Source organism: Pelophylax lessonae (assembly GCF_965119305.1).
Source record: "Pelophylax lessonae genome assembly, chromosome: 4".
NCBI classification, from domain to species: Eukaryota; Metazoa; Chordata; class Amphibia; order Anura; family Ranidae; genus Pelophylax; species Pelophylax lessonae.
The window spans coordinates 146,619,053-146,641,829 of NC_138771.1; the positions used below are offsets into that span (position 1 = coordinate 146,619,053).

The 22,777-nt window shown below is 41.8% G+C and overlaps 1 protein-coding gene across 1 annotated transcript in view; it reads right to left on the reverse strand.

Moving 5' to 3' along the window:
• Positions 1-911: 911 nt before the first annotated feature.
• Positions 912-22,777, reverse strand: part of DENND6B (DENN domain containing 6B) — a 92,891-nt gene continuing 71,025 nt past the window's right edge. Inside the window, exons 18-20 of the mRNA XM_082254951.1 lie at positions 12,007-12,109; positions 10,735-10,809; positions 912-1,163 (exon numbers count right to left, since the gene is read on the reverse strand). Coding sequence (XP_082111077.1) covers positions 1,041-1,163; positions 10,735-10,809; positions 12,007-12,109 — 301 coding nt within the window. The 3' untranslated portion in view covers positions 912-1,040. The remainder of the gene's footprint in view (positions 1,164-10,734; positions 10,810-12,006; positions 12,110-22,777) is intronic.

The following is a 22,777-nucleotide window of genomic DNA, read 5'->3' on the forward strand; positions in this document are numbered from 1 at the left end:
TCTATAACAAATATGTTTTAGGGATCATACACATGGGCATCAACTGTGTTAGGACTCATGCACATGAGTAGCAGAGGTGTAATTCAAAAAGCAGCTTTACACCCAGTGTCAGTTGCTTTACAATAGCCCCATATTTACCACTGTGGTAATTGTACTCTTCAATGGACACAGCATTAGTGCTTCCAACCTGCTGTGAGCAGGCATAAAATGTACACACACTTCCCTGTATCCACTGGGGTGTGCTGCAGCTTTGACCCACACTGTGCCAGTATTAAACCTTGCTTTCACCTCAGAAGCATAAGGGTGCTCTATTAGGGGTCAAACTTTAATGCAGCTTGATGCACAAGTGGATGTCTAAACAGGTTTACATCACAATAAGTCCAAATAAAGTTATATTACATTTAACTTAAATCAATAAATATAGTGGCATATATGAAAATATGCCCTGTGTAGCATCTTGCACAAAGTAATACAGAATATAAAACCTTGTTCCAACCACCTAAAGCCCAGCTCCAATATAGGTCTTGCATCTTGCTGAACTGATAGGAGAAGATGTTCTAGTCATAGCGGAACCAATTCAGAGATTAACAAAAGTGAACCATTCACAGAAGAATCCCAAACTCTTTAGCAAATCACACTAACCTCTATTGTTACATAAGCAATATAATATCATTGTGGAAGAAATATACCAGGTTACAGAAATTAATTGTGGTTTCAAAGGTTGGTATAACAAAGCACCCAATAAGCCATCTTTATATGGGACCATATTTTTTTGTGCTTGTTTCTTCAGTGATAATGCAGGATCATTTGCAAATAAAGATGACACTGTTTATCTTCCAGCAGTGCTTCGAAACCCTGTATGGTGTTGACATTGCAGGTTTTTCTTAAATATAAGGGTTGGTTTTTTGTTTTGTTTTTTCCTCTGGTTTCTCTTTTAGCCCTCCACAAAGTTGTATTGATGATATAGATGCAAGATGGTGTACATATAATGCAAGATGCGCTACGGGTCATGGAATGTATGGGAATGCTACTGAAATAGTTTACTGAGGATGCAAGATGCTCTGCAAATCATCAGGAAGTGATTGGATTACTTCATCAATGTGAAGTTTCAGCTTGGCCAAAGAAGTTGAGCTGACAGGAAGGTGTTGTCTATGAGCCCTGAGCTGCAAAGGGGACATGAAAAGAAATGAATCAGAACATAAAATAAACTATACACAGAATCTACAGTATGTTTACATCTACATTCGATTAAAAATACAGATTTTGAAGCAATCTAGTTGTGGACATTATAGAAGAAATTCATGAAAACAAATGTATGAGAGTCTTTTTGTGCCAATTTGTAATGTATTGCAACAGCTCTTCTAGAACTTTGCCATACAGCCCAGCCAGACTAAAGACAACCCTATTGCCTGGCCCAACTTTGCAGCTTTTTGTTTGCCTGGAGCCTTTAGTAAACCTATCTTTAGAATAGACTAAACTGTAATATCAATAAAGAGCAGGCACCTTTAAATGCTTTGGGACCCCCCAAAGCCCAGAGAAGCCCTCTGAAAAACAAAGTAAAGGGCTTTCACAGCTCCTTCCACTTCCTGTGCCTCCTGTAGGTCCTTAAAGTAACAATTGGCTTCCATAGGCCTATAAAGTAACAACTGATATTCCTGTCTGTATAAGCTAATCAGAGGAAGCTTTGTATTCATTGACAGAATACAAAGCTGCATATGAATGGCCGAGCCCCGGTCAGACCAAAGCAATTTTGTTCCGGGTGTGAGACAGGAAAATATTGTCTCGTACCCAGAACATAGCACTGTATATTGTATGTAGCCTTAGCCAATGTTGTATCTTGGCATAGGCCTAGGGCAGCAATTTGCGGGGGGGGGGGGAAGGAAAAAAGCTCCCCCGCACGAAAAAACAGCCGGCTCCCGAACGAACATAGTTCCTGCTGGTTTGCACTACGCCAGCAGTAGCATTGCTATGGGGGTGTGGGGAGTGCGGACCACACCCAGGTGACACCCATCCGCCGGGCCGCATGTCCCAACCACTGGTTATGGTGTGTGTCACCAGCTCTGAGGGGGCCGTCCGCATGTTGACAAGATGGGCTAGACAGAATCTGATTGACCAACGTCATCCATGTGATGGTGCTGACCAATCAGAATGCCTCTTCTGCTGAGAGTTACAGATGAAGGTGATGCCGCTGGGTTTTTCAAATCCTCGGATTTGTGAAGTGGCGTCCTGACAGCAGGGGGATTGCAGGTCATTGGAACAGGGAGACTGAGGGGGAAAGGGGAGGGTATCCAGTGAACTTACGCTTTAATGTCATGCTGAGTTACGAGGAGGGGACAGCTGTGCTGTGTACACAGTGGATGATCCTCACTGCTCTCTACCTGGGACTCGCTCCATCAGTCCTCCTCATTTGACATTGACACCGCTGACATGGATCTCAGGGGGGTACCCATCTGGATGACCCAGGATGTGTCCCCCTATAGGAGAAGAATGTAGGATGCCTGGCTCAGAGATGTGCTGCCATATTACAAGGTCTCTCCTCTGCTTACCAGGAATAATACCCTGTGACCAACCCCTCTCTCCTGGATCTTCCAGGAGGTCCTCCAGCCTGTGGTGACCTGTTGGCATCTTCCAACGACTATGGTTGCGGCTATAGACAGCTCTCTCATCCGACAGGAGAAACTGGAAAGGGAATCCAACTGTGATCGGGTATGTAACTCAAAGAGACGCAGCAGCCCCCAGCAAGGAGGACCAGTCCCTGTGCGAGAGGTTTGTCTGGGGGGTGTTCACTAAAGTCCACTTCTGCAGTGGGGGGTGGGGGGGGAGAGAGAAGCTGGTCCGGAGAAAACCAGGTCAGTGCGTGACAGCTACTTGCACTCACATTACATCCCTCCATACATAAGTCCCCCATCCACTATTCCCTCCTTCCATAAATCAGTCCATCCTCCCATTCATTCACCTCTACTTTCATTAATCCCTTCTTCCTTCCTCCTTCCAACAATCTTCATAAAGCTGACCCAACACAAAAAAAAAAAAAAAAATCAGATTGGACATTCTCCTTTATATTTACCAAAAACATGTAATAGAAGGACAAAGCTAAACATACTGTATCCAGTCGGGCAGGCCCTTGTACTACATATTTGATGGTAGCTCAAAAGGAGATTGTACAATCAGATTGTAAAGAATATGGCCAGCTTAAAGCGGAGTTCCGGCCAAAGAATTGCTTTTTTTTTTTTTAAATACTTCCCAAAACAGTTATCCACCACCCTTCATACATCCGCTAATCCGGTTTTATACATTTAAAAAATAGATTGACAATCATTAAATCTTACTTTATAAAATGTTTGCAGAGCACCGCCATCTTTTTGCTGGTCACCCGAAGCCGCCGTGTGCAAATATATGCCCTGCTTCCTCTTTCTAGATGGAGGGGGCCGATGAATGCAGCGCAAAATCTTGCGCATGCCCAGTACTATGCAATCGGCATAGTATAGGGACGCCTTTCATCGCCTTATTTCCTGTTTGCAAATAACGCGATGAGAGGAGCGGCCGGCCGCCTTCGTCACTGCCCATTGCATCCTCGGAGTGATGACTAATAGTTAACAGGACGCATTGCAGGACAGGAAATGACGGCGCGGGCCGAGGAGGGAGGAAGTTGAAGGAAAGGCGAGTATATTTTCTTCTGAAACAATTTAAAAAAAAAAAAAAATGGGAATATCCAATTCTTTTACAGGTGACAATAAGGAAGCGGATGCCACGAAATCTAAAGTAACGATTTTGTGGCCGGAACTTTAAGGCTCACCATGCATGTTACAAAAAGTAGAGCCTAGAAAGGAAGGGATGTGGTTTACAGATGGCATGGCAGGTCTTAAACTGGAAGGGGCATGGCCTTGACAGGAAGAGGCATGGCCTTGACAGGAAGGGGTGGGTCATATTTAAATTAGGAGGTGCCTGAGTTTAGTCAGGCCTAGGGCAGCACTAAACCTAAATACACCACTGGCCTTAGCTACATAGTTTATATAGCACATCCAGTGGCCACACATGTTAGGGAGGGCAATAGTTTGTTTGGGCCACCTTAGCCCAAAAAAACTTTTTAAACACTTCAGCTCCAGAAGGTTTATTCCCCTTTGTAAACAGGCCATTTTTTGCGATACAGCACTGCGTTATTTTAACTGACAATTGCCTGGTCGTAAGACACTGCACAAAAATAACATTTATGTCCTTATTTTCCCAGAAACAGAGCTTTCTTTAGGTGGTATTTGATCACCTCTAAAAGGTTTTTATTTTTTCCGCTATAAACAAAAAAAAAAAAATTAACCATTCTTAAAAAACAAACAATATTTTTTACTTTATGCTATAAAACATAAACAATAAAAATAAAAAAATGTCTTAATCAGTTTAGGCCAATATCTATTCTGCTACGTTTTTGGTAAAAAAAAAAAATCCCAATATGCGTATTTTGATTGGTTTTCGCAAAAGCATCTAGGATCTATGAGAATTTTTTTATGGAATTTTATTTATTTATTTTTTTAATTAGTAATGGTGGCGATCAAATATTTTTAGCAGGACTGTGAGATTGCGGTGGACAAATCTGACACTAAGTGACACCAATACAGTGATCAGTGCTAAAACAAAATGCACCATCACTATACTAATGACACCGGCAGGGAATGGGTTAACATCTGGCACAGTCAAAGGGTTAAATGTGCTCCTAGGGAGTGCTTTTTTACTGTGGGGGGGGGGTGTGCTTTGGCTGTGAGAAAACAGATCTGTATTCCTGCTTAGCAGAAACACAGGATCTTTGTCTCCCTTACTAGAAGAACGGCGATCTGCCTTGTTTAAATAGGCAGACTGCTGTTCTGCCTCTCTCTGTAACCATTGGTGGGAGAAGGTCGCCAGCGGCACATTTGCGCGTCGCAGACCCGGGGAAGCACGAAATGACGTACAGGTAAGTGATTTTGTGCAGAGGAGCTGCCGCCCCCCAGCAGTATATGTACGTGGGGCGGCCCCCCAGCAGTATATGTACGTGGAGCTTTAAAGAACTAGCTATTAGCATCTCCCCTGATATCTTCCACATTTGCAGACCAAATTTGGAACCATTATTACAGAGTATGAAATCTAGGGTGAAAGCATAGGATAATTTGCCCCATGACTTTTAGGGCAATTCAACCTACTTAAGGTTAAGGTCCTTCTGGCCATTCTCTACATCCTGAGGCACTGCCCTATTTGAATCCATTAAAAAAAATCTTTTAAACTATTCAAGTCAGCTCTAACCTCTTTTCTATGGGGTCCAAGACATCATAGATTTAAATGATCTGTGCTTCAAAGACCCTGGACACAGGGTTGATTAGTTTACCCTGATCTTTATGAATACTTCTTGCCTAAAGCCCCATACACACGTACCGATCGTCGGCCGAACGATCGGCCGTCTTTTGTCCAAGGGCTGTCTTGTCTGTTGAAAACTGCAAAAGACTGCACACGAATTTTGTCGGCCAACAACAGCCGACTGCAGAAGTGATGTCATGTGATGGTTAACTTTCCTTGTCTTTTTTCATTTCTGAGCATGCCCAGTCTTGCAAATCTGCTGTCTGTCGGCCGAATTCTGTACTGACTGGCGAACAATCGGCCGTTCTGGTGTTGGCCAACAAAAATTTTAATGCTTGCACGACAGATTCTTTTCGACCGAAAGTGCGCTGTCGGAAGCATCATACTAACAAGCCGAAAATCGGCCGATCGTTCGGCGGCCGACTATTTTCGGCCGACAATCGGCACGTGTGTACGGGCCTTTACACTCAGTTCTTAACTGGCTGATGTCTGACGATTCCAATGCCTCTGTGGCCATGGAAGTTGCTTGCCCAGGGTCCTATAACACTATAAGAAATTCCCCCTACCAAAGTCCACTGACTGCACTTAATGAAGCCTGTTCTTCAAGCCTGGATGGCAATGCACCCTACAGGGCCTACCACCGTTGGGCATACAGGGGTTGGACAAAATATGGAAACACTACATGATCTGCAGGGGTGAAAATGATGACATGTTTTGCATTGAAAGCAGATTTGATGTAACATTGGATGGTAGGCAGCATAAACTCCAAATATTCAAAGAACACTAAACACACCAAACTGGAAATAATAATTGGTGGTGGTCTTGTTTACTGGTTTTCACAAATATAAACAATTCACCACAACTATTTTAATCAATAAACACTTTAAAGCTGTGAACAAAATCAGTGGGGCACTCTTAAAATATCCCTCTGGCAAAGACCCCCCTCAGCCTCCTGCTTGAATAGGGGTCCTGGAAATTTCTGGAATGTTCTGTGGGGTCAATTGACCCTAAATTACTTATCCAAGAGGACCCGTCCCCAGAACTTCCAGAAGATTCCCATTCAGCTAAATGTTTGTGACCCCCCCCAAAACTTTCATAACATTCCCAATCAGCTGACCTTTTTTGACCGATCACAAAACCCACCATTGAAATCAATCAATGGGGGGCATGAATCTCCTAACACCATCATCCCATTGTTGTTGGTGCCTGCTTATCTGGTGCCTCTGACTAAAGTTGCCAATTTATTTGCGGTGTTGCGAAATACAGTATCAAAGGTTATGACGGCATACACAGCTTAAAGGAAAAGGTAATCTAATAAGCATAAGCGCAGTGGACAGGGTCAACTGCCCGAAAGAGACAAAAAGGACATTGTGCAGGATTGTGACCCAGGATAAAATTTGTCAATTCCCAGGAGAATTCAGGCTGTCTTGGAAGGCCAAGGCGGTCCAACACCATATTAGGTAACAATTTTGTTATTTTACCTTGTCTGTCCATATTTTTGTCCAACCCTTATATGTCTCTTCAAACCTCTCTTTTGCTCTCAGAATTCCTCTCCATCCCTGACCTAACTGAATGGAGACCCAGGGTATCAAATAATTCTGCGAGGATGTAAATTAAAGTCAATTGATGGGGATTAAAACCGCAATTTGATCTTCCAAATTCAAATTCCTACCTATTCTGATTACTGCAACTCGGTCATGCCTTCCATACTACAGAGCTAGAATCTATCCTAAGAGATATACCTCTAACCAAGCCCTTATCTAATATCTATAAGGCTCTACTCATTTCTGTTCAGGATGGGCTTGATGCCCTGCATTGTAAATGGCAAGTGGATGTTTCACAGCTGGACGAAGAATATTGGGAAGATACACTATATTACCAAGAGTATTGGGATGCCTGCGTTTGCACGCACATGAACTTTAATGGAATCCCATTCTTAGTTCATAGGGGTTCAATATTGTGTTGGCCCACCCTTTGCAGCAATAACAGCTTCAACTCTTCTGGGAAGGCTGTCCACAAGGTTTAGGAGTATCTATGGAAATGTTTGACCATTCTTCCAGAAGCTCATTTGTGAGGACAGGCACTGATGTGGATAAGAAGGCCTGACTCGCAGTCTCCCCTCTAATTCATCACAAAGGTGTTCTATCGGCTTGGGGTAAGGACACTGTGCAGGCCAGTCAAGTTCCTCCACCCCAAACTCGCTCATCCATGTCTTTATGGACCTTGCTTTGTGCACTGGTCCAAGTTATTTGGTGGAGGATTGGGATTATGGTGTGGGGTTGTTTTTTAGCGCTTGATCCCTAAGTTGCAGTGAAGGGAACTCTGAAGGTGTCAGCATACCAAGACATTTTGGACAATTTCATGCTCCCAAACTCTGTGGGAACAGTTTGGGGACAGCCCCTTCCTGTTCCAACAGGACTGTGCACCAGTGAACAAAGTAAGGTGCATAAAAACATGGATGAGCGAGTTTGGGGTGAAAGAACTTGACTAGCCTGCACAGCCTAACATCAACCCGATAGAACACCTTTGGGATGAATTTGAGCGGAGACTGCGAGCCAAACTTTCTCGTTCAACATCAGTGCCTGACCTCACAAATACGCTACTGGAAGAATGGTCAAACATTCCCATAGACACTCTCCTAAACCTTGTGGACAGCCTTCCCAGAAGAGTTGTTATCACTGCAAACGGTGGGCCAACTCAATATTGAACCCTACGGACTAAGACTGGGATGCCATTAAAGTTCATATGAGTGTAAAGGCAGGCGTCCCAATACTTTTAGTAATATAGTGTATTTGGGAATACCCATTTTTTCAGTTGGTCTCTGCAAAGGACAGATTAATACAATTCAAGATTCTACATAGGATTTACCTTACTCTGAGGTTGCATGGGATTTACAAAAACATTAAATAAATTGCTCTAAGGCAGACAATCAAGCGCTCACAAAAGATTAAAAGTGATGTTTTAATAAACTTTGAAATTTTTATTGATCCATTACCCTGGATATTAGTGTGTTAAAGATTTACCCTTCTGTGCCTTCTACCTTTTGGACGTATTTTGGTGGCCTGGGCAGACTACATCCACATGTTCTGGGCATTTTCTCATATACAAACCTTTTGGTTCACCCATCTAACCTTTATTTCCTGCATAACCAACATATAGGTTCTGCTGCATGTGGAGGTTTGCCTGCTGGGGTTGGTTGACCCTCTGGCGTTTACCAGAGTACCTTAGAACCCTTTTGGGTCCCCTTTTGTTTTCTGCCAGGAAAGCAACTGTGTTACGATGGAAGTCCCCTAATTTAGATTTCGGGAAAGCTATGGGTAATTCTGTTTGACTTTATAAGGCCAATTACCTTATCCAGAGGTTGCTCAAAAAAAGTTTCATAAAAAGGTGTGGGACCCTTTGCTTGAATCAGTATCTACAAATGCATTGTCTGAGATCCCGGCCTAAATGATTATCCTTTTTAAATTGGAGACGAACAAAAGTATATTATTTTTCCCCTTCTTTACTTTTTCTGAGCTGAATGCTTTACCCTACTTTAACTGGTTTCTTTAAGGGCAAGACTATACTGGCTGATATCTCTTGGACCTTTTGCTAAATATTAGAAATTAAACCGGCATCCTCTCTATGTACTTTCATTTTTTTTTTCCAGTGGACCCAAGTGCATTTACTAAGTTTGACAATGTTGTATTTACCATTGTTTTTGTGCAATGTACCTTTCAAGCCAGGGTATGCCCAATTGGCTTTGTTTTCTATTCGCTTTCACTTAAAACTCAGATACAAAACATTCAAGAACCCAGACCTTTTTTTTTATACATAATAGGTAGGAGGAAGAAATATTTGTATCCACTTCCTGATCTTAGGATGCACCCGTGCTTCCTCAGACAAACAGCAATATCAGGACCAAGGCTGCAGTTATGTAAGAACACAGTGAATGATCATGACTGATCACACACAGTGTTCCTTTAGGAAAGGATCTGTAACCATGACATTTACCAGCCTCTTCCCCTGCCCTCTGTCCTAAAACATCCTCCTGTGTGCCACGTGTGCTGCCTGAGGGAGAGGAGGGAAGCCAACAGCGCTGTGGGGGGAAAGGGGCACGCAGCATAGCAGGCGCACAGCGGGGGGACTGGGCAGCAGGGGGAAAATGAGCGGTGGCTGGAATTACTGGAACAGATCCCCTTGCATTAACTGAAAGCCTGATTTTTCTCCTCTCTCCCCCACCGGCTTTTAACTGCTGAAGGGAGATCTGTTCCATTAATTCCCTGCCCCCCCCACACTGATTACCCTCTCTGTCCACATCCTTTTCCCTCTGCTGCGCGGGCCCCCCTGACAAATTTAGCCATGTACAAGAGGACTGGTGGTACCCCCTCATTAGTGGCCCTGCCCATACACATATGTGAACAGTGATTAGTCCACACGAGAGGTATCACAGTGAACATCAGAGTGAGAGCAATATTTCTAGCACCAGACCTCCTGTGTAAGGCCCCTTTCTCACAGGGCGGATCCACTCGGCAGACTCCTCTAGCTTAGCGGGGATCGCTCCGTTGATCCCCGCTAAGCAGACGGATGACAGGTCCGTCTCTGCTCACTGTGCAGAGACGGACCTGTCAGAGTCCCGCTCTCCTCTATGGGGAGATTGGATGAAAATGGACAGCATGTCCGTTTTCATCTGATTCTATCTGATCCGACCCACTGGATGGATGGCGAATGTATCGCCATCCGTTTGTTTGAAGCGGATTTTGACGGATCGGATGACAGATGGGTGTCAGCGGACACATCTCTGCTGACACACGCCTCTCAATAGAGGAGAATGGGTAGCCCGATAAAGTCCGTCTGAATAACGGACAGGCGGACCTGATCAGTCCAATCCTGTGAAAGGGGCCTAACTCTAAACTGGTAACCTATAAAAGGTTATTAAACCTTTTTTTAAAGTAATTCGGTAATTTTACATGGCATCACTGTATTAGTGACTGGGTATGTTTTTAGCGTTGTAGATGGTTTATAGTTTGGATTAGTATCTTTTTTTAAGATATTCGTACAGCAACTCGTGGTTTTAGGTTTTTGACACTAATGCTTTGGGCTAGCGCAGAATCTTTGCTATTGTAGAAAGAGTACCATCTTTTGGGAATATCGCTAATGGGTTCAAACAGCGGTTTCTGAAGTACAGCGAGAACCAGATTTAGATTCCATGGTGTTAAAAGTCTTAAATCAAGGAGAAAGAGGCCAATGACCACTGAAAATAAGAAATATTTCCCTAAGCATTGTGTTGAGAACAGGGTTTTTTTGTTTTTGGTTTTTTTTCCTTTTGACTTATATGGGGAGACAAGCCGTTCAAATACCAATAAAAAGCCCCATTGCCTCGGGCTCTAAAAAAGTTATTATTCATTGTAAAATGGTTGAATTTTGATACATTACCAATTTATCCCTTAGCTTCAATACCAGATCTACAATCTCTACTTCTGATTTGTTCTTGATCCATGCTCCAATGTTCTACAACAGAAGCAACACACAAATATGTCACCATACAAATATGTCTATACATTTTAGGAATTAGGCTAAACTGTTTGTGAAAACTACTTGTGCTGTTTCTTAAATGTTACCTAAACCAACGAGCAAAAATGTAATATATTGCAGTTTAGATGTTTTGACTTCATTAGTTTTATTTTTTCTGGATTATTTTCCTTTACATTTGTGTGGTCCTGTCACTAACACACATAGTGGAGGAGCAGCATTGTCACCCTAGGCTGCTCACAACTAAATTAAGCCTACACAACACTTTCCTCTCTCGTAATCTCGGTAACAAAAGATGGAGGTGTTCTATATTTTAAAGAGAAGTAAGGGGCATTACTACTAGCATTGCTTAACATTTCAGTGCAGCACAGGCAAAATACACAAAGTAATAAGCAAACAGTATTTCTGGCAAGAAAATCAGATATTTTTCTGTACTTGCATTGTTTTTATTTCCTTTATTGCCAATAATGTGTACCACATGTCATGGCATTAAAATGATTACAACAAGCTTGTTCACGTTTTATTAGCCAACTCCTGGCTTTCATGTAGAAAGTAAACAGGGCATCTGAAAAGCTATCTGATCACTTATTTTTCACAGCGGTAGTGGTACTGGGTTTCTGGGCTCTCCCACTGCTTTTGGGAGCCAAGGACCACAAAAATGTGTCAGGATGGCCAGAGGGGAGTAAGGAGGAGAGATCCGATGCTTGATTTTTCTTCCATGCATCGAACCAGGAAGCAATTTGCTTTAAATACTTCCGGGGTTTACAGCTGTCAGATGACAGCAGATCGTCTCAAGGACACATCAGATTGAGTGCTTTCTGGATCTATTAAGGCAGAGGATACATTATGGGTCTAAGACCCCTGATGTCTCCATATAGAGGAACTGTCACCTGCACAATGCTAGGATACCTCCCTTGTGATAGCAATACCATCAAATAAAAAAAACGTTTAAAAAAAAAAAAATACAACCTAAAAAAATAAAGGACCCCCCTCCCCCTGTGAACACACATACATAAACAAAGCCGCACACCTAGCACGTACGTAAATGCCAGTTGTGCAACACATATATGGTCCCGCAGAAGGGTCATTATTTACAGTTAACCTTAATATGATGTACTGTAGCGGGTTTTATCCTGAAAATTACTGAGCCTAGAAAAACTGCTCTGTGATACTCACTGCTTCACAAATGACATTGAGATGTGCGGTTTCTAGCTTTTCTCTCATCTCACGTTGTTTGTGACGATACCAACCATCAAAATGTGGAGATTTCAAAAAACGCCTGCAGAAGAAAAAAAAAAAAAAAAGCATCAGCTTTCTGGAATAATAAACGAAGAACTTCCTAATTCATTCTAACTTTGGTTAAAAGTTTATGAGTATTTATTACTGTGATGTAGAAAATTATTTATCTGGTAAATAAAAAGACATTCACTGCCGATTCATCTTAATATGACTTTACTATGCATTACACATTCAACAGGTGTGACATCCGACGCAGCGCAGTGTATTTTACCAACAAATGTGTGTAGATTCAATGGGTCTTTATGCCTGTTAATATGTATGAGAACCAATGGTAAAAACATATCACCTGAAAACCTGCTAACATGTTTACCACGGCGTGTTCCCTAATCTCATTACTTTAGGTTTCCCCTGTTTTCCCCACTGAAAATTATAAAGCATATATCTAAAATGTTTTCCTGCATAGTACATTCTTCAAAACTTTTCTAGGGTTCTCTTTACTTTCTCTCCCAGAGACACAGCTGGAAGTGAGAGAATTCTACAAAGAGAGTGGAATTAAGCTCTTGGACAGTTGTCACCGCATAAGGTGTCCCCTTTGGAAAAATCTACTTTCACATCTTGCTCTGGAAACAACTGGATTTCCCATCATCTCCTATCCTGAGGACAATGGTCACCAGGAAAGCAAGGGTGAATATACCCAGTGGGGACACTCAAGACACCTATTACCTTTACACTATAAATGTTATATTTTTCTGAAGAAACAATTGGATCTTTGTACTCATCATAAAATCTTTTTTTGCTGGAGTCCATTGATGGACACAGGAATTCTGAGACTGTTGAGCTAAAGGAGTTGTAAAGTTCTATGCATTAAGATAAAAAACCTTCTGGGTGTAGCAGCCTCCCCAGCACCCCCTAATACTTACATATGTCCCATCTCTCTCCAGCGATGTCCACGAGTCCCTCATGGAGATCGCGATTGGCTGAGATACAGCCGCAGCACCATTGGCTCCCACGGCTGTAAAGTCAGTAAGCCAATCAGGAGAGAGAGGGAAGCGAACAGCAGCTCCATGTCTGAATGTACACACGAAGCTGCAGCTCGGCTCTGGTGCCCCATAGCAAGCTGCTTGCTGTAGGGGCACTTGATAGGAGGGAGGGGCCAGGAGCAGCAACAAGGAACCCGAGAAGAGGAGGATCCAGGCTGTTCTGTGCAAAACCAACTGCACAGAGGAGGCAAGTATGACATGTTTTTTTTTTTTTTTTAATCACTACTGCCAACTACAGGAGAAATGGACAATGGCAAAATAAAAGTAAAGAAAGCATTGGCCAGCACAGGATAACCCCCACCCACAAACATCATGCTTTCGTTTTTTGCAAAGTAGTACCGGAAGCATAAAAATAGACACAGGGAGAGACCTGTGTCCCTCAATGGACTCCAAGAAAAGGATTTAATGGAGAGTACAAAAAGTCCAGTTTTATTCTTGTTCATTGAAATACAAAGGAATTCTTAGACTAGGAATGTTCAAATAGCAGCCCAACAGAGGAATGTGCAGCATAACAATAAAGGATAACAGTCTAAAGAAAAAGCAACAGAAGGCTAGGTACCGCCCACAGCTCAAAGAACTGCCTGAAGAATCCATTGCCCGAAGCGAACTTCAGATAAGGCCTCAACATTCGCCTGGTAGAATTTAGAAAGAACAGGAGAAAATGTAGAAATTTGGAACGGATACGGGATGGTGAAAAAACCCCAAAAAATTCACATTTAGTAGATTGTTTTAAGAAAGGCTTGGATTCTTTTGTAAATGTACACAATATAACTTGATACCAACATTTAGAAGGTCAAGTTGATCCAGGGAATACCCCATTGCCTGTTGGGGATCAGGAAGGAATTTTTTCCCCCTGCTGGAGCAAATTGGATAATGCTTTATTGGGAATTTTTTGCCTTCCTATGAATCACCTGTTGTATTAAATAGGTTTTCTGTGTGTATTGGTTTTCTTTCTCTGTTGGTTGGACTGGATGGACTTTTGTCTTTTTTTAACCAGATTAACTATGTAGCCCCCCCCCCCCCCCCCCCAGTCCCCCTTATATCTACCTGAGCCCAATCCCCACTCAGCGATGTGCATGAGAGCAGCAGCTCTCCCCAGTCTCTCTCTCCTCACTGGCTCACACAACAGCAGGAGCCATTGGCTCCCGCTGCTGTCAATCGCAGCCAATGAGGGGAGAGTGGGGGATGGGACCGAAGTAAGTTCGGTGCATAAATAGACAATAGGCTTGCTATTAGGGGCATTCAGCAGGGAGGAGGAGCCAGGACTGCTATCGGGGGACCGAAAAAGAAGAGGATCGTGTTTGCTCTGTGCAAAACTATTGAACAAAGCAGTAGAACATGTTTATTTAATAAAAAAATAAAATCTTTAGAATCACTTGAAGGTAAACCTATGGGTCTGGATAGTCTGTATCACATTGTCAGATAGAAACTGAGCCAATGTTTTCTATAACAGGAGATTGTCTAGGTATCCTACAATAGAAATGCCCTGAGACAGAAGTAAGGTAAGTACTGGGGTCAGTACCTTGGTGAATACTAGGGTTGAAGACCAAATTAAAGGGCAACAAACTGGCAGTGTTGTATCAACAAAGTGCAAATAACATTGGTACACTGGAAATATAGGAACATGCAAGTATGCGACCTTGATGTCCACAGAGGCTAAAAAAAGTCTCCCTGGTCCACAGAAACAATGACAGACCTTGTGGATTTCATGCAAGAGTTTTGGAAGCAAATGTAAACATTCAAGGCTTTTAGAGCCAACATAAGTTAAATGCCCCCTTTTGGTTCCATGAACAGGTTTACAAGAGAAATTTGGGATTAAAACAAAAAAAAAAAAAACAATCAATCATACTCACCCGATGGCTCTGCAGTGAGAACTGAACGATCAAACACCTCTGATCACTCCACTCTGAGCAGAGAGCCGTGGTTGTCAGTCAGGTGCTCTCTGCTCTCCCCTGGGCTGTGGAGGGGCTGGGAGGGACTGGCTCAAGCTCTCAGTGCATTGCTGAGAGGCCGAGCCAGGTGCTGGTGAAAGCAACTTGGTGTAACCCAACCATATGGACGGATCTTTCTTGAGCCTGGATCTGCTGAGTGACTTCAGCCGACAGGGGATTTTAACCCGCTAACGTCTGAAAAATGGGTCACAGGGATGCAGAACGAACTGTACTCCTGTGATCCATAGGAGTATGGCTAAAAAAGTTTTGGCCATACTTCTCCTTTAACAACCCTGAAAATAACCTGCTTTTGCAACAATGGTAATGACTCTCTGATTCAAGAGAGGATGAAGAGCAGCCTGGAGGTCTGATAGCAAGTGAAGAGGCACAAAATGTTCTCCCAGATTGGGTTTAGGCTACTTTTAGCCACATAATAATGGACAGGAGGCTCATACAGGAAATTAGATGGACAATATGCACTATTCCATTAGCACAATAGTGTAATGCACTCAGTATAAGCTCCAAGTGCTTTATAACTGATTGGGTTCCTCAAACATATCCTTAGTCCATGTACCCAAAGTCTGTATAACAATATAACTATGGCAGGTTGCATTTTGGGACCTGTCAAGGAGAACAACGATTTAGAAAGAGCATCTAGATGCCAAGAGCTGGACAAGAGCTCTCAGAGACTTGCCAAGGATGTGGACCTGGAGAGCACTCTGCAGGTAACAAACAAAGTACTTCAAGAGATTGAAGATAGCCATTAACATAAGCCATATCGCAAAAGGTCAAACTCCAGGATATGTTCATCTTAACCATGGACAGGGCCCCTGATAAAAGTGGTAATACTGGCCCTCCTATATGGGGCCTGGGCAACATCAGTTAACAGGGGTCTCAGGCAGCTGACAAGCAGCAGGAAGGATATCCTGGACAGGAGGGTGTGATTGGTGCATTTACTGGAACTAATCCCCTGCAATAGCTGAAAGCTGGCGCCTCCCCCTCTCCACCAGGTTTCAGCTGCTGCAAGGGGATCAGTTCTAGTAAATGCTCTGATGCTGCACCGATCACTCCCTCCAGTCCAGGATCCCCCTTCCCTCTGCTGACCTAATTAGAAAGGTGTGCAGCTGTGGGTGAATGGCCCTGAATGTACACTGTCCTGTTTAAGGCCGCAGACCTGCATCAACTAGCCTGTCAAATTCAGACTTGTGGCTGTGTTCGTACAGCTGATACAAACCCATAGTGTAACATCCAAATGGAAAAAAAAATTGCTGATTTACAAGCCACAGCCCCTATGTGAATGAGCCCCAAGATCTCATAGAAACATAGAATGTGTCGGAAGATAAGAACCATTTGGCCCATCTAGTCTGCCCAATATATCTGAATCCTATGAATAGTCCCTGGCCCTATCTTATATGAAGGATAGCCTTATGCCTATCCCATGCATGCTTAAACTCCTTCACTGTATTTGCAGCTACCACTTCTGCAGGAAGGTTATTCCATGCATCCACTACTCTCTCAGTAAAGTAATACTTGTAGAGGGGGTTTTTGATCTCTATGACCCTATGTATAGTCGGGTTTGAACGGGGATGAGAGAGGACCAAGAGCGGCGTACCTGAAGAAGCAAACTGCGATCTGGCGGGAGACAAAAACCTTAAGGGACTCCACTGTTGCAATAACTGGCAAAATCAAGATTAAAGATTTGTACCACTTAAAGGCACAAGGACATCCTTGAAAGGGACCGGTTTCATATATACCGGAACCAAAAATAGCCACCAGGGGAGACTCACATGATCTACCCCAGATATGAAACATGGCTAATTATGAAACCGCATAGGTTCTCGCTGTGCTAAAGAGGGAGCCACTCCAACATACAAGGATTTAAAGAAAATAATATAAATGGTGACTATCAACCTTGAAAAAGGCTCCCTAAGGGGCCGAAACGCGTAGGATATAGGCAACCCAAGCTTAACAGCAGGGAATGATAGAGATATACTCTTAAAAGTCACCATTTACCACGTGTCACTAATCCTCCATCTACTACACACTTTCACAAGGGTCTATAACCCTCTCACGCTACTGTACTCCACTGTACATATGTTTTAAGGATTAAATACCATTTTACTATTATCATTTTGCTTGTACTTTTTCGTATTTTCCATACTTGCCTTAAAAGTCCCACTTCTTACTGGCCTGAGGTACCAACAACCTACAAATCAGTAAAGTAATACTTCCTCATATTACTTTTAAACCTTTGCCCCTCTAGTTTAAAACGGTGTCCTTTCTTCTTTTAAATATGCTCTCCTCCTTTACCGAGTTGATTCCCTTTATGTATTTAAAAGTTTCTATCATATCCCCTATCATATCCCCTCTGTCTCTTCTTTCTTCCAAGCTATATATGTTAAGGTCCTTTAACCTTTCCTGGTAAGTTTTTTCCTGCAATCCATGTACTAGTTTAGTAGCTCTTCTCTGAACTCTCTCTAGAGTATCTATATCCTTCTGGAGATATGGCCTCCAGTACTGCGCACAATACTCCAAGTGAGGTCTCACCAGTGTTCTGTACAGCGGCATAAGCACTTCTCTCTTTCTACTGCTTATACCTCTCCCTATACATCCAAGCATTCTGCTGGCATTTCGTGCTGCTCTATTACATTGTCCTCCCACCTTTAAGTCTTCTGAAATAATTACTCCTAAATCCCTTTCCTCAGATACTGAGGTCAGGACTGTGTCAAATATTCTATATTCTGCCCTTGGGTTTTTACGCCCCAGGTGCATTATCTTGCACTTATCCACATTAAATTTCAGTTGCCAGAGTTCTGACCATTCTTCTAGTTTTCCTAAATCCTTTTCCATTTGGCGTTTCCCTCCAGGAACATCCACCCTGTTACATATCTTTGTGTCATCAGCAAAAAGACAAACCTTACCATCGAGGCCTTTTGCAATATCACTTATGAAGATATTAAACAAAATTGGTCCCAGTACAGATCCCTGAGGTACCCCACTGGTAACATGACCTTGTTCTGAATGTTCTCCATTGACTACAACCCTCTGTTGTCTGTCACTCAGCCACTGCCTAATCCACTCAACAATATGGGAGTCCATGCTCAATGACTAGTTTATTGATAAGTCTTCTATGTGGGACAGTGTCAAAAGCCTTACTAAAATCTAGATATGCAACGTCTACTGCACCTTCACCGTCTATTATTTTAGTCACCTTGTCAAAAAAATCTATAAGATTTGTTTGACATGATCTCCCTGAAGTAAACCCATGTTGTTTTCCATCTTGCAATCCATGGGATTTAAGATGTTCCACAATTCTATCCTTTAATAGGGTTTCCATTAATTTGCCTACTATTGATGTCAGACTCACTGGTCTGTAGTTGCTCGATTCCTCCATCTCATGCACACACAGAGCTTTATTTATGACCTCAATACAGTTTTATCTTTAGATTTAGCAGGAATTTTGTAAGATAATGTTTTATTGTATTTTTTAGCAAAAATATTGTTTTGATTTTTTGAGGGGGAAGGGGAGCGTTGTATGAGGCATCATGATTTCTAACAGCAGCCCTGTCAATGGGCATAATCGCTAGTGAGCCTTCAGGGACTGGTAACACTATAGACTGTCAAAAAAATAATTCCCCAACTGTTCGCTCAACAGGAGGTCGTCTAAGAATCTACGATGGCGATGCCACTTGAGCACACCAGGACTAATACGAGCTGGGCCAGCACAGGGCAAGGTTACATACCAGCAGTGTAGTTGTTTCACAGCAAAACACAGGAAATAGATGTGCTGGAAAAATACACATGCTTGGGATGTCAACAGAAGGCACAGAATGTGCAAAAAAAGCTATCAGCGCAGTTATGTGAAATAAATAGTAAAAAAATTTTGAAAAAAATAAATAAAAAAAAAATATATATCCGGCAGCCACCACCAGATAGTGTTATCCACTTCCACAATATTCAGAAAAATGAATAGTGAATATGTCAAAATAAATATATGATATTGGGAAGCACTTATGATTTAAGGTCATTGAGTTTGCTTATTATTTACACATATTGTCATTATACACATTTTTTTTTTTTACATATTCACGATTCATTTTTCTGGCGCAGAACCTGTTTGTTTTGAATTACTTATATTGTAGAAGGCACAGAATGACAGATATGTGCAGAACTTCTGGGTTCAAATGAAGACTTTCAAAAAAACTGAGATCCAAAATGAAGCAAATGCCCCACTTGCGTATGGGAACAGTAAACAAGGTTGAGTAAGCCCTTAAAACCTTTTTGCCACAGGAACATGGACAAGGATATCTTAAGCCAAGAAGGCTCAATGGAAATCTGCAAAATGTTTTGGAGACACATGAAGTTTGGAGGTGAGAAAGCTGAAGAGGGGGCAAAAATCCAATTTTTGGTCCTAGTATACCACCTGAATAAAAGTTTGTAAACAAAAAAAAAAAAAAAAGCAGATGTCCTGCTACCAAGATGGCTGCCACCTCACAAGTGTGGAATGAGGCATGATTTGTCTGTCCTTGAGAAAAGGCCAGATGAAAGGAGTCTAAATGGCCAGTCCCTTAGCTTTGCGCTTGATGTTTTGGATATGGCTTATATAGGTTACTTTAGGTACAGATTAAAAATACATATACATTTTACTGCAACATGTTCAAGTTCTGTTTCAGCTTTGATCTGCAGGATCGGCACAGTATACCAACAAATGTGTGGTGTGAGGGTCTGCCTCTCCAGGTACGGAATGAATCATTTAAGTAGGCTCTGACACAACAAAGCTTTAGCAAATGATTGCAAAGTCTCACTCAAAAGTGTATAACATGTAAATCCTACCAAAATGTGATGCGCCAGAAATATAATAAAAAAGTGATGACTTTAAATACAATAAATCATATCCAGTTCATAAGGCACATAGCAATGTGTGTGCTTCCAATAAAGTGATATGAAGTGATATGCACAGTGAATTGAGGTTGAGTTATTTTATCACATATATTGGGTTTGCGCTGATAGTTTTTTTGTATTTCATTTGATTGTATAACATGTAAATCTGAAGATGATGGATTACAATGCTGATGGAAAGCAACAAAAATGCATCCTGTCTGGCCAGCATGTTTTTTTTCTTAAAATAAGAATTACAATATGCCAATGTCTCCCTAAACAAATAAGTACTGAAAGGCCCGGTTCACACACCGTGACTTTGAAGCCGAATCCCAGCGCGACTTCTTTAATAAATGTCAATGCAATTCGTGCGGAAGTCACACCAAAAGTAGTGCAGGAACCTTTTTATAAGTCGGACCGACTCAAGAAGCTCCTATTAGAATAGTTCTATTGCACTGCATGGGGTGCAATTTCTGATGTGACATGTTCTCCAAAGTCGGAGCACATTTTGCACTGATTTGACCCGGGGCTACATCTGAGTGTGGAAGCTAATAGCAAATGAGCTACCCCTGCAAGCTGAGGGGATCTTCCCACAAAATAGCTGTACGTAAATGAGAAAAAAAATAGAATATAGTGCAGCTTACAAGTTTTGTTTCAGGCTTAAAACATTTTCAGCATTTACAAAAAATACCTGTTGATGTTGCCAGAAATGCAGTGTCCTGGTAATTTCTTGTAAATTGAACTATAAATTATATCCTCCTTCTCTAAACTGCTTATCCTCTAACATGTAATGTAAATGAACAAAGCTAGACATGTTTGAAGTCCAGTTTTGGTGAGAATCATGGCTCCCTCTATAGATACAGTGAAGGAGTGAATGTAGCCATCCAGAGACAGGAAATGTGTTATTCACAGTATTATGAAATTAAAATATAAGAAGAAAAAGCATAATACAAGAAAACTAATGCAGTCTCTTTATCCATTGACTGGCAAGCTGCAATTTATTAATTTTTCTTTTGGATGGGAGGGGGGGTTCAGATATGCTTTAACCAACAGTTGGCACTTAGTATGTTCTACATTCTTCACCTGTTGTGCACATGCTCATATGCATGGTCACAGTTTTTGTATTACAGCCAGCAGTTTATTCCTAGAAATAATAGAATTATTTTTTTTTGCATTGCAATTAGTTGCAGCTGTTACATCCAGATAACAAGATTTTCCTGTGATCTGCTCTGTAGCTCTAGAAGCAGAAACCAAGTAAGGACTTTTAATTCTTTTTTATTTCCTTAAGGGTCCTTTCACACGGCCGCTCCGTGTGTCCGCAAATCATCCAATCCGTTTGCGGATGATTTGCGGACATAATGTAAGTGAATGGCACTGCGGGTGTCAGCGGAATACCATCCGCTGACACCCGATTTTCCTCCTGTCAGTTCTGTTCCGTTTTTACGAATGGAACAGAACCCCATTTTTCCTTCCGTGTAAAAAACGGAAAGGAAGGAAAATCGGATGTCAGCGGTGTCATCCGCTGACATCCGCAGTGCCATATACTTACATTATGTCCGCATATCATCCGCAAATGGATGGGATGATATGCGGGCACACGGAGCGGATGACAGAAATGTCATCCGCTCCGTGGAAAAAAAAAAAAGTCCCGCAGCGGACCTTTCACACGGAGCGGCCGTGTGAAAGGAGCCTAAGTGTAAACAGGATACATTACAAGAAAGTACATTGCATCAAATTTAAATGCGATTTGTTTTTGTTTTTTTTAAATAGCAAAATAAAATAAAATGAGCCAATGGCTCTGCTGCAGTCTCCATGTCCGGAGAAAAGAGAGAGAGAAGCGCCAAGGCACAGCGCTGGATTGCGCTCGGGCTCAGCAAAGTATTAAGGAGGGGTTGGGGGGAGCTGAACATAGAAGGTTTATTTTATCTTAATGCAGAGAATGCAATAAGGTAAAAAAAAAAAAAAACTTAAAAGTATAACTAAAGGCAAAACATTTTTTTTTTTTATTTCTGATAGAGTGGAGATGGATTAGAACACCTGTCAGTTTTTATTGCGGTCTATGCTCCCATTAAAGAGATTCACCCTCTATTTGTCCTTCTACCATTATCAATAAAAGTGAAAGTAAAAGAAATTCCCCAAATTTTGGGTTGTCCTCCGAAAACTAATACATAGGAAATTTTCCAATGGGGACACTAGTTCTGGTCCTTAATTTGCATGGTTTTCCTCTAACTTTCTGTTTGGTTTTGGGACAGGAAGTGAAGGGAAATCTCCGCAAAGGGACACCGATGGTGAAAACAAATCTGACAGGGGTTATAACCCTCCCCATCTTTATCCAGAAAAAAACAATGTTTTTGCCTATACAGTAGTTCTAGTTTAAGCCTTTTCAGACACTTTAATGCTATCATTGAACAAACTGAAAAAAAATATACATTCTTTTATAGAAAACTAAATACATTATTGGATGTCAGTGCCACAAAAAGAAAGCCCTGACTGTATCAACAAGAAAACAACAGCATACATGTCACTTTGGTACCTTAAAAAGTATAGAGTGGCAAGAGTTAAATTATCCCACTGAACCACTATTTTGAAACCATAGCAGCGTATAACACTATACTTAATTCACAATTTAAACTTTTAAAAAGACACAGCAAAGCTCCCATATGGCCCTGTTCAAAGCTCCTCTAAACATTAACTTGGTATAAAATTCGTATGCAAATTCAAAGTGTAAAGCACACTGTGCTTAGTGCTATTCAATTAAACATGTGAATGCAAAATATATGAATCTCCAAAAGGAAAGCTGCATTCAAACTTATACACGATAAATTAAAACGTCTAAACGTTGCGCCATCCTTTCGGTAC